The sequence below is a fragment of the Cibotium barometz genome, chromosome 61 (assembly GCF_041138505.1).
Source record: "Cibotium barometz isolate CiBa-2024 chromosome 61, ASM4113850v1, whole genome shotgun sequence".
NCBI classification, from domain to species: domain Eukaryota; kingdom Viridiplantae; phylum Streptophyta; class Polypodiopsida; order Cyatheales; family Cibotiaceae; genus Cibotium; species Cibotium barometz.
The window spans coordinates 12,914,118-12,927,026 of NC_141106.1; the positions used below are offsets into that span (position 1 = coordinate 12,914,118).

The 12,909-nt window shown below is 42.8% G+C and overlaps 1 protein-coding gene across 1 annotated transcript in view; it reads right to left on the reverse strand.

The window, feature by feature from the left end:
* The window catches only part of LOC147604568 (phosphatidylinositol:ceramide inositolphosphotransferase 3-like), an 86,396-nt gene that overhangs the window by 1,462 nt on the left and 72,025 nt on the right, over nt 1-12,909 (reverse strand). Inside the window, exons 7-10 of the mRNA XM_086794812.1 lie at nt 1,488-1,548; nt 1,258-1,360; nt 1,012-1,107; nt 842-894 (exon numbers count right to left, since the gene is read on the reverse strand). Coding sequence (XP_086650938.1) covers nt 842-894; nt 1,012-1,107; nt 1,258-1,360; nt 1,488-1,548 — 313 coding nt within the window. The remainder of the gene's footprint in view (nt 1-841; nt 895-1,011; nt 1,108-1,257; nt 1,361-1,487; nt 1,549-12,909) is intronic.

Genomic DNA, 12,909 nt, shown 5'->3' on the forward strand with positions numbered 1-12,909 from the left:
TATTTGATCCCCGCCCCATATATGGAGGCGACTTTGTATCTAGCCCTTCATGGTTGTATTTAGCCCTTCGAGGCTGTTTTTATTAACTAATAGAAGGATCTTTTTCCCGAAAAAAAAAAGTGACAAGAAGAGCTCAGCAGGGGACCCCCTGCCCCCCTTTGTTTCCTAGGCGGCATCCCTTCAAGGAGGCCATTAGAAAGAAACTTTGTGCTCTTGTATAGTGTTCATGTGACCGATTGGCTCCCACAGACACATATCCCTCCCCTTGTTAACATCAACGGTCCAGCCTGGAGACTCTGGTTATGCAAGAACAAGCCATTGGCTAGACTGCAGTGTGTTGTGACTCATGAAAGTGGAACTGGCAGGATCCGGTGGCATGGTCAACTCATCCCACCTACTCCTTCACCTGCAGGGCACTTCCACCACTATGCAGAAACAGAGAGCAACTTTTGTGTGCATCTGGGGCCCATAACCCTTCTTGTCCAGGGCCCCAGATGGGATCAGATAGTGCCAAGCGCCCTCATTATAGCTCTTCGCCCCACCACGCAACATGTGGTATCCATCCCAAGACCACCAACCAAGTCTTACCTAGCCATAGTGTGGTCTCAAGCGTGCCAGATCATAAGGAGACTCCATCTGCTCATCTGCCCTGCTGTGGTATTTTGTTGTTGCTCATTTCCACCATTCCGAGGACCGTTTTGTCTCTTTCTTTTTGAAGGAAAAGAGGGGTTGTGCTATCCATGGAGGTCTTGCTATGTTTAGGCGTTGTTGGCTAGCTTTCCAGGTAAGTTTGGTTCACTACGATCTGACAAATACATCAACAAAGGTTTAAAAAGTTTACCCATATTGAAAAACTGTCGATCTGCATAGAAAACAACCAAATTGACTGTATACCTGTGAAAAACATTTTCCTTAGTAAGAAAGACTTGCACAATCCAGTTACAGACACAGACCGACAATAAATCAAAACCAGCAGGTTTGGAACTTTCAAACAAAGTAAAGAAGGTGCACCAAGCCACCACAATATCCACCGAATAATGCTTCCTTGAGGCTACAATCAATAGACTCAAAACTACAGCAACAATCCAAGCTAGCTGCTTTATCCACCTGCATGTTGCAAGATTTTCCTTCCATCAATCACTCTCAACCACTATCTGACACCTGGACACGGAATGGCATGCTTCAAGCTTTGTAACTAGAACGAATTTTCACAAAGAAGAAACATAACAAGGGACCCAAAAATATGTCAAAAACCACCTTTTGCTTCCATATTTGTGATATGTCCTGACAAAGACGAGGGTAAAGATCATGTGTGATGAGAAGATCAAGTCACCACAGCCATATATCACTCCATATGGAACTGCAAAGATGAATACCTGTCCTCATTAGCACTGGTTTTCTTATTCAGGCTTATTGAAGTCAAGAGTTAATTTGATGATACAATTTCCCTAAAATCATTCGCAGAACCGCAAAAAAACATCGCATACAGTTGATGAAAATCACTTCTGAAACACTTTTTGGAGTCGGAAGAGATGCCATTTTTGATCCCTGGCAAATAATGCAACAAAAACTTCAAAATATGCTTCATAAATTTATTTATTACTCTGTTATTCAAAAAATCTCACATTGCACTCTCACAGTATTTAGTGTTGGAAAACAATGCTCTACCCTCATCAATGGGATGAGAGGCCTTGAGAATCACACCACTGCCATTCTCCCCTTTAAGGTGATGGGAGGCCCTAAGAATGGTAGTGGTGCCATTCTCTCCTTCAAACAAAATGAATGGATGCCCTGAGAATGGCACCACTACTACCATTCTTCCTTGCATGTAAGAGAGAAAGACAGTGGTGCCTTCCCCATTCTTCCTTGAATGTAAGAGAGAAAGACAGTGGTGCCATTCTCCCCTCCAAGGTGAAGAGAGGCCTTGAGAATGGCACCACTGCCATTCTTCAAAGAACATGAGGAAGAATGGTAGTGTTACCATTCTCCCCTTAAAAGAAATGGGATTGGGAGGCCTTTAGAATGTCAGTGCTGCCATTATCCCCTTTAAGGTGATGGGAGGCCTTTAGAATGGCAATGGTGCCATTCTCCCCTTTAAGGTGATGAGAGGCCTTAACATGGCAGTGGTGCCATTCTCCCCTTCAATCAAAATGATGGGATGCCTTGCAAATGGCACCACTGCCATTCTTCCTTGAATGTAAGGGATGTTGATTGCACCAATTCTGCTAGCTCTGCATTGTAAGGCCCCCTTTATGAGGAGAAGTCGCTTCATGTATGAGTAGCACGAACGCCCAACAGATCCCACTTTGGGCACCAAGGATGGTCATATGTAGCTAGATGGTTAAGAGATGGCTTAGGTAGGTTTGGTATCATACCAAATAGGCTACATGCAGGTACAAGCTTACACAATTGGGGAATGTGGTTGGTTGTGTGCAGTTTGACTTAGTGGTGTGGAGTCCTTTATATATAATACCTGGCGAAGAATCATATGATAGGTTGGTTCTTGTTGGCCAGTCTGGCAGCTTCATCATACTCAGGTCATTGCTTTGAGATCTACCTTCACTGCATTGTGTGCCCTTCTTTCACAGTGCATGCAACCTCTGTCTCAATGTCTTTCTAGATTGCTATCTAAGCTCCCTCACAAGAGTGCACACGGGTGGGAGGAAGTTGCCATCAGCTGTAATAGTGGTTTGCAACAGTAACTCGAATTATTCTCCATCTATCTATCTTGCTAAATCTTGTTCTCTTTGAAGATCATGTTCTTTTTGTTAACACAAGTTAAAAATTCTCACATTTAGATGTGAATGTTTTCTTTTGAAATAATTTCCATCAAGTTACTCCTACGAAGAAATGTACAATACAAGAAGGCATGGCCTACGCCTACAGATGGGAAAGGCGTCCATCTCATGATCTTGAATCATGGGAACTACCTTTGCAAAGTGTTAACCAGTTCGTCGGTTAACATGGTTTCACCTGACCTACCGTGAGGCGCTTTGCCATCTTACATGCGTGAATGTTTTCTTTTGAAATAATTGCCGTCAAGTTACTCCTACGAATCTTGGATCATGGGAACTACCTTTGCAAAGTGTTAACCACTTCGTAGGTTAACATGGTTTCACTTGCCCGACCTACCGAAAGGCGCTTTGCCATCTTACCTACTCAAACGGACATCTATCTTTTGAAAGACAGTGTTGGTTTCACTTACCTTGAGCTTAATGTCAAATACGGAAAGTCTAAGGACTTTTTGTACATACTTGCTTAAGACTAGAAATAGTGACCGGACCATTTTTTAGTTTGGCCGGCCCAATGAAACTAGTCATTTTTGACACTAAGCAATACACATTCATTTCTTTGCAATAGAATACTTGAATCTTGCTTGTTGGATGGATGCAATCTTTTTTTGCCTCCATCTAGACATAGGAAGGTCTTCCGGGCACTGCCAAAACGGGGACTAGCCTAGAACTAAGTTCCATTTATCCATTCATTCCAAGCTATATTGGGATCACCCAATATTGCTTGGTGTTGATTAGGGGATCACACTCCGAAAAACATATGTTTTGGATCTTTGAATGTGTTATTGTTTGTTATTTGGTGTTGAGCTTGTTGCATTCTACTTTCATATTTTGGAAGAAAACCTGGTTTGCTAAGGAATAGCTTAGCAATTGTAATTAGAAGTGGAATCTACCCTAAAAATTAGGCATTGAGCTTCATTAGGTGTGAAATTCCACCCTGAAAACATAAGCCAAGGAATAGCTTAGCAATTGTGATTCCTCAAGGTTCGCTCCCTCCGGAAGTAGTCAAATCATGTCGGCTGCCACAATGTTTCAAACTCTTGATGTTGATCCTGAGCTAGGTTCATCCCAAGCTGACTACGGCCAAACAACCCATCAACCACAATTACGAGCAATCGGAAAATGTCTCTTTTGTTGTACAATTAGGAACAAATATTTCACAAAAGACCCAACATCAAGCACAGATAGTGCAAGTAAGATTCCCACTTTCCATAGCCCACGACAAGGGTTTATGGATGCTTTTCGCAAGCAATTTTCCACCATAGACCCAATAGCGGCCTATTGGAAACTGCAAGATTTGAGCATGTTGGGAAAAACCGTTCGAGCATTTTTTGAACAACTTCCGTACTTACATGGCGCAATGTAAAGTGAAACCTTTCCACGCCATGGCAATGTTCATGCATGGGTTAGATCCAAAGTACAATTACAAGTCTCCCGGGATGGAGCCAAGACTCTGGAGGATGCTATTCAATTTGCCCAAAACTTTGACAATATCCATGGTCACAAGCGCACTCTGCAAAAACCCCAACATGGATTTGGCAATAAAAAGCGGTTCCATGGTGGCAGTAAAAGCTTATCCAAACCCCAATAGTCAATGACTCAACCTCAACAAAGTAGTAGAAGGCTAGACAAGAATGAAAGGCACCCCAAAAGGTGGAAGCAAAGAAGACAAGAGAGTGTGATCACCATGAAACTCGTTTCAGTGGCTTTGAAACTCGTTTCACGTTTCAGTGTTGAAACATTTCATGTGCACATTGAAACCATATCATTTCATTTGGGAAAAAAGGTTGTGATTTTGTGTGCTTTTTAGCTTTTATAACTCTTCCTCTTTCCTTCTTTCATCCTATTTGTTCTTTTCTCTTCTCTTTTGTATGTCTTCTTTGTTTAATGATGATAAATATGCTAATATCATCTTATAACTATTGGCCAACACCTTCACATTTTATGTATATGATCATTTCGGTCCAACATTTCATGTCCACCTACTTGGTGTTGAAACGTTTCGTTCCAAAATAAATCATTTCAACATCGTTTCATTTCGATAGTGAAACGTTCGCGGTGACCTTGCAAGAGAGTGCTTTGAGTGCAACCACCCAAGGCATATGGCCAAGGCTTGTCCGAACAAGAAGAACAAGGGAAAGTCGCTCTCTATTCACGAAATCTCAGGTATATCCCCATATCTCTACTATTGAAATTCACCACATGGAGCACAGTTTGTGCCACGGATGCTCTTTGGATACTTTGGCCTTCGGCAAAGCATCATCTCCTCATGATGGAGGGTTAGATCAAAGGCCAAAAGATATTTGTACTTTTTCATAATGGCAGCTTTGTGAGTGCGCGCTTGGTGTAGAACCGTGGTTGCCAACGGTGGCAAGGGACCACAGGTACCGAGTGAAATTTGCCAACGGGCATAGCGCTAGAGATTTGGGACAAGATAATTCCAAACCTAGAGTTGCACATGGGCGACTACCGCGAGAACCTTGACTTTCACCTCATGACCTTGGATCGCGTTGATGTAATTTTGGGAATATCTTGGTTCAAGGATAAGAAACCTACTTTGCAAATTGATTATGAAAACCACACTATTACTTTTGTACATAATGATTACCCCATTGTAATTAAGGATCCCCATTTTGTACCTCCTCAAGGAAAGGATATTCCTATTGTATTAGCTATTGATATGAATGATCAGTTAACATCTTTTGAGTATGATGTATATCTATGTTGTTTAAGTCTGTTTAAGTGCAATTTCTTTTTAGGCGATTCTAGATTCGCGAGGGTGTGTTCTTTTGAATGTGACACATTTTGTTGCATGGATGATACCATCACAGAGGGGGGAAAAACTCGTGCATTAAAGGATATTAAGCGTGAATTCGCAAACATCTTCCCAGCTGATTTACTTGAGAGTTTACCACCTGAGAGGAACATGGATCACGGAATCGAGTTAGTGCCTGCTAGTCGGCCTTATACGAAACAACCCTATCAATTTAGTCAAACTTAGGAGGATGAGATTCAAAGGCAACCACATAAATATCTCGAGAGGGGTTTGTGCGGCCAAGTAAGTCTCCATGGGGGCACCAATACTTTTGTCTAGGAAAAAGGACGGCATGATGTGCTTTATGTAGATTACAAGGAGCTTAACAAAATTGCAATTACGAATGGATATCCACTGCCGTACGTGGATGAACTCATGGATCAGCTTCGGAGAGCAAAGTACTTCACGAAAATCGATTTGAGGTTAGGGTATCATCAGATCAAGATTCGACCTGAGGGTGTACTCAAGACAGGTGTTTGTACTCCATACAGTCACTATGGGTTTTTGGTCTTGCTATTTGATTTTGACTAATGCTCTAGCACTTTCCAATAGATGATGATTTACTTCATCCATAAATTTTATCATGGTATTCTTGGATGACATACTTATTTATAGTAAATCATTGCACAAGTGTGCGTGACATCTCAAGATTGAATGATCAGTTAACATCTTTTGAGTATGATGTATATCTATGTTGTTTAAGTCTGTTTAAGTGCAATTTCTTTTTAGGCGATTCCAGATTCGCAAGGGTGTGTTCTTTTGAATGTGACACATTTTGTTGCATGGATGATACCATCACAGAGGGGGGAAAAACTCGTGCATTAAAGGATATTAAGCGTGAATTCGCAAACATCTTCCCAGCTGATTTACTTGAGAGTTTACCACCTGAGAGGAACATGGATCACGGAATCGAGTTAGTGCCTGCTAGTCGGCCTTATACGAAACAACCCTATCAATTTAGTCAAACTTAGGAGGATGAGATTCAAAGGTAACCACATAAATATCTCGAGAGGGGTTTGTGCGGCCAAGTAAGTCTCCATGGGGGCACCAATACTTTCGTCTAGGAAAAAGGACGGCATGATGTGCTTTATGTAGATTACAAGGAGCTTAACAAAATTGCAATTACGAATGGATATCCACTGCCGTACGTGGATGAACTCATGGATCAGCTTCGGAGAGCAAAGTACTTCACGAAAATCGATTTGAGGTTAGGGTATCATCAGATCAAGATTCGACCTGAGGGTGTACTCAAGACAGGTGTTTGTACTCCATACAGTCACTATGGGTTTTTGGTCTTGCTATTTGATTTTGACTAATGCTCTAGCACTTTCCAATAGATGATGATTTACTTCGTCCATAAATTTTATCATGGTATTCTTGGATGACATACTTATTTATAGTAAATCATTGCACAAGTGTGCGTGACATCTCAAGATTGTCTTGCAAATATTGAGACAGGAGAAGCTCTATGCAAAGGAATCAAAGTGACTTTTTTAACCAGAGCTCCTTTATTTGGATCATATCATCACTCAAGATGGTATATGTGTAGACCAAGACAAAGTGAGACAAGTTCTTGAGTGGCCAGTAGTGCCGCGATATATGGCAGATAACATCCTTTTTGGGATTTACACAAATTTATCGAAAATTATGCCAGGGTGGCTGTACCATTGACTCGACTCCTAAATGGGGTTATGAAAAAGATAAGCAAGAATAGTCCTCCGGTTATTTGGAATGAAGTCCTTAACAACGGCTTCGAGTCTTTGAAAGAGTTCATGACTACGACACCTATGTTACATTTAGTGGATCCTAGCGAGACGTTTGTGGTCGCGATGAATGCTAGTAATTTTGCCATAGGTAATTTTGCCATAGGGGCAACTCTTTTCCAAGATTTTGACCCGTTGCCTTTGAGAGCAAGAAGCTCACTGAGGATGAAATGCAGTACAAGACACAAGAGTAGGAGTTCCTTGCAGTCATCCATGTCTTGAAGAATTGGATACGTTATCTCTACGGTTCCAAGTTTGTTGTGTGGGCTGATCATCATTCCTTGAACTACATTTGTAACCAAGGCAATTTGTGCCATCACAAAGCTAGGAGGGTTGAGCTCATGCAAGACTTGGATCTTGAGATAGGATATTGCAAGGGGTCTAACATTCAAGTTCCAAATGCCCTTAGATGGATTCTTGAAGTTAATGCCTTGTCAGTAGCTAAGATATCAACTAACCTCTACCTTTCTCTTCAGAGGCTTTGCCAAGGAGATCGTTTCTTTGGAAATATCAGGTAGCTCGTTTCAGACCGGTGGCAACTCAAGAGATCTAGGAAGTTCAGATACCCAGAAAAGCCATGCCGAAGAGAAGGTAGTTCAACAATATTCCATTTGTAATGCGAATGGATTGTTAATGCGAAAAGATAAAGCTTGTGTGCCGGAAGTCGACGACGATATGCGAAGGAGAATTCTCTTTGAGTATCATGACGTTTCAAGTGCAGGGCACCCAGGCATTCAAAGAACTCGTGTTAGTCAAGAGATATTTCTATTGGCCACAGATGCGGGTCCTATGTGAGGATCATGTAAAGAAGTGTAGCAAGTGCCAAGTGAATAAGACTGATTGCCTTAGGCAAGGTGGTTTACTTCATCCTCTAGAGATACTTGAGGCCAAATGGCAAATATCTCGATGTATTTTATCCTTGGGTTACCTCAAACAACTCCAGAACATGATGTTATCTCGACAGTCGTGGATAGACTGACCAAGATGGCAAGGTTTCTCCCAACACGGTCTACAATTAAGAGCCATGAGCTGGCTGCTTATTTGTAGAACAATTATACATGATTTATGTTTTGCCTTAAGAGAGAGTCACTACCCTAAGTTCATTGTAGCATTTTGGCGAGCCGTATTCGGTAAACTAGGTTAAGTATGTCTTCCTCTGATCATCCGGAGAGTGATGGTCAAACAAAGCATACTAATCAAACTTTGGAGAACATGATCTACGCGCCTTTGTTTCAAGGAGGAATCGAAGTGGGAAACTTGAATTCACGTACAACAACGATAAGCATTAAGTGCAAGCTTTATCCTTTTATGCTTATGTACGGTTTTCAACCTCAGTTCACAGATTGCTCTAGGATTGGGTAAAATCCAAGATCAGCAAGCCAGAGATTTCTTGGAGGATATGCAAAAGATGCTTAACCTTGCTTGGGAGAGTGTAATGATGGCAGAAGATGCTTAACCTTGCTTGGGAGAGTGTAATGATGGCTCAAAATCGAGCTCAGACTTACGCTAACCAAAAAAAATCTCCCAAGGTCTTCGACATGGGTACTTGGGTGTACTTGAGGATACCTGAGGATTCCAAGACTATGCGTAAGGGGGAAACATTACAAGATGTCTTCTAGCTTTTGCGGTCCATTTAGGATCAAAAGGAAGCTAGGACTATGCATAAGGGGGAAACATTACAAGATGTCTTTCAGCTTTTGCAATCCATTTAGGATCGAAAGGAAGATTAGTGATGTTGTGTATCGCTTAGAACTTACTCGATCCTAAGTGGAGATTAGTGATGTTGCATATCACTTAGAACTCGAGTGATAACAGTTCATCTTGTCTTTAATGTTAGTAGACCGAAACCACAATTACGTGATTCCAATACGGTTGTTCCTGTCCAAGAATTAGTTCGGGAAGAGCAAACTGTGTACATTTCCCAAGGATCCGAAGCAGTTCTGGCCCCATTTAATAAGCATTCAAGACGTTCTGCTTATGATGAGTGCTTGATTAAGTGGAGGGGAGATCTGAGAGGGAGGCTACATGGAAATCTAAGGAATCTCAAAGCCCAATTCCCCGGCTTCATCAATGGTCCTTAAGGGGGGAAGTACGTTACGTCCAGGACAGGTACAAACTAGCACGGGATTAGGCTGGAGGCCGGACATCGGGCACCTAGTGGAGAGAGATCCCGAACGTGGGAAGGGACTATATAAGTGAAACCTAGGCTCATAAGCTATTACAATTATCTAGTCTGACATCATTGAGCATGGACCATCAAGGATGTTCACCGCGAGGACACCTGTAGGGTGTGGCCTATGTTATGGGATGCCAGGTCTTATTGTGGGAGAGCTTCTCCAATGTAGCTATGGCCCCCAGCTCAAGGGTGAGTTGGGAGGACTCTATGGCTGAAAGGTGAACCTTAAGCCTCGCTCCTACATGGAGCCATGTCGGATAGTTCCAGGACTTGGTTATGGAGAACCTTACACGAGGTGGATAAAGGAACACCGAAAGGAGGGAGGGCAGGCAGACAATGAAGTAGTGGATGGGGAAGGGCGAATGGACGAAGCAACAAGGTGGCGAGGGAAGGAGGACAAAGGAAATGGCAAACAACCGGCTTGGTCATGGAGAACCTTACACGAGGCGGATAAAGGAACACTGAAAGGAGGGAGGGCGGGTAGACAATGAAGCAACGGGTGGGGAAGGGCGAATGGACGAAGCAGTAGAAAGGCGAAAGGAGGGTGAGGGAAGGAGGGCACAGTGTGGCAGTGGGGAAGGAGGACAGAGCATGAGAAGGAAATGGCAAACAACTGATAGGGATGGAGAGAGAGAGCTAGGCCAAAGGCTAGAAAGATGGGTTAGGCAAAAGCGGGGAAGGGGCAGGGGGGGGGCTGAGGTGCACTGGGTGAGTTCCAACTTGCATAGTGGGGATATTGTTTCCCCTTCCTCTCCTTAACCCCTACTTAACCCCTAGGCGAAAGGCTAGAAAGATGGCATGGGAAGAGAGGAGGGAGGGGGGGGATCCTGAGGTGCACCTGGTGAGCTCCAACTCGTGGTTTCTCCTTCTTCACCTTTACCCCTTTTCTTTTTCTTCTCGTCCGCTTCTTCTTTTTTTCTTTTTACCTCTTCTTCTCCCATCTCTTTTTCTTGCTACATAAATATTACACATTATATATATATATATATATATATATATATATATATATATATATATATATATAATTATATTATATGCATTTTATATATCCACACACACACACACACATATATATTCCTCCTCTTTGAAAAACATATATAGAGCTGCACTCTTTCCGATGCTGACAAGAAGGGCATTTAGCAAATGCTATATACCCGTTTTCCAAAAATTCTCCAGCAGGGAATATTCTAGCAATATGTCTCCACATGAAAACTTTTTGCTTCAGAGGTAAATTGCTGTCCCACATCTTGTGCAAATTTTGCTTCCACCATTTTGTAGTTTGATGGATTCCCCAAAGATGATTAGCATAATTAAAAAACCATGGTTCTGGGACTCGGGAGAAGCAAACTCCAAGAAGCTAGAGACGCCATCCTCGATCAAAGATGAAAGACTACAAAAACAAGTACCAAGAAAGCTCCACAAGCAATTTCCTCAGCAACTACAAAAGCAACAGAACAAGCTGCTAGGTACACCACTCCTCTGGAAGAAAACAACTATATAAGCTGCGACGTTCTGCTCCAAATAATGGTTCCAAACCCAAGTGTAAGAACACTCCCCAAAGTCGAATGTTGTGTATCTAGCCTGGAGAAGGTATCAAAAACCTCATAACCAACCAAGATCAAATCCTATATATAATCAATCCTGGGAGAACCAAAGTACTCCTCACTGGAAACCTCAAAAGAAATAGAGTCAATCTACTCCAACTCTATACAAAGAGTCGCTAAATGTTGTACAAAAGCATCCTCTGAAAAGGTCGACATCGCAAGATGTAAAGACTCTGTAGAAAAGATGGGGTCCATCTGCTCAAACTCCATAACATGAGTTGCCCAATGCTGTACATAAGTACACACCACTGAGGTGGGCATCACAAGATAAAAGGATTCCACATCCCCCTCTAAAAAAAATATCCTTGGACTGATATAAGCCCAACCTGATTTTGAAACTTTGTAAGTACCACTATGCCCCAGGCACGGTTAGCAACCACAGATCCAAAGCATCCCACCGGGTCCAAAAAAACATCCTCCAAAACAACAAGCCTGCAGAACTAGCAGGGGGAGGGGCATCCTCGAAGCATCACAAAGAGATGCAGAGATAGACTCCTCACAATGAGGAAGAGAAGCAGGAATATAAACTGCAGTGGTAACAAAGTCCTCAAAAGCATCACAGATAGCAAAAGACTGTTCTAGAAGTAGAACCAGATCCCAAGAATCAACAACAAATAAAAAATCCATGTGTAAGGATCACACCGCAAGGGTAAAAACACCCTCCTTGTTCTGCGAATACCGCAAAGAACACAAGCTTGGACAAAATAAACTCTGCTCAGGATCTCTGAAAAGATTACTGCTCTCCTCCAGAAAACTGGAAACTCCTGTCAGAGAAGAAAGTCTCCACAGATACAAAACAACTCCCGAAACTGATCCTCAAGTGAAGTAGCTGGAGAAAGGCCCCCTCTGAGTGTAGAAAACTCCTGTGGAAAGCAAAACGCAGCCAAAACACTGCTATCCAACAAAAAAATAGCACTCCACCGCCAACAAAAGGCAAGGAACATGAAGAAACCGGGAAACCGTGTAGGCCAGGAACAAAACACAAGTATAGATGCTCCAAAATCAGCAAAACGCTGACTGAAATCTGAAATTCAGAATCCTCCTCGAGTACCAAACTGCCTCCAAAGCCACAATCCAAACAAGGAACCCCCTCTGCAAGTGATCTGTGTCCACTGGGGAAGAAAACGCAGCCAAACAAGGGCTACAAACCTGAAAATTCAGGTCAACCAGTGTCCACACCTCCTATGAGGAAAAACGCTTAAGAGAAGGTACCTTCGGGTCCAATAGATGAAGCCCACATGAAGGTAGAGCTACCAGCAAGATCGGTTCAGAAAAACGCAGCATCCATGGCTGCAAATCTGAAAACGCAGAGGTATAAAGGGGCTGTAGAACGGGCTGAATATGGAAATGCTGAAGCCTCAGACCAAGAACTGTTGCAGAGAACAATCAGGAGGGGGGGAGAGGGATGGCACAAGATAACCAGAAGGGATAGGCAAATGGGAGCCCAGAGAGCTCCAAGATTAGTGCTAGGGAAAGCAAGCCCAAACATGCCAAAAACGCAGCCTGTTTGGGACAGCTATGCTGCTGTCCAGACCTGAAAAAAAACGCCTGAGAACCCTGGAAGATGCTGCCAAGACAGACAGGTATGCTGTCCAAAAAAAAAGCCCCTGTCAGGCTACCTAGAGGCTGCCAACTGACGCCCTGATGAGGAGGAACTCTAGCCCACTGAAAGAGGGATGAATCAGCCCTTGAAAAGCTTCAACGCAAGCTTCAAAGCAAAAAACGCAGATCTGTCCATAGGTAGAAAAATGCAGATCTG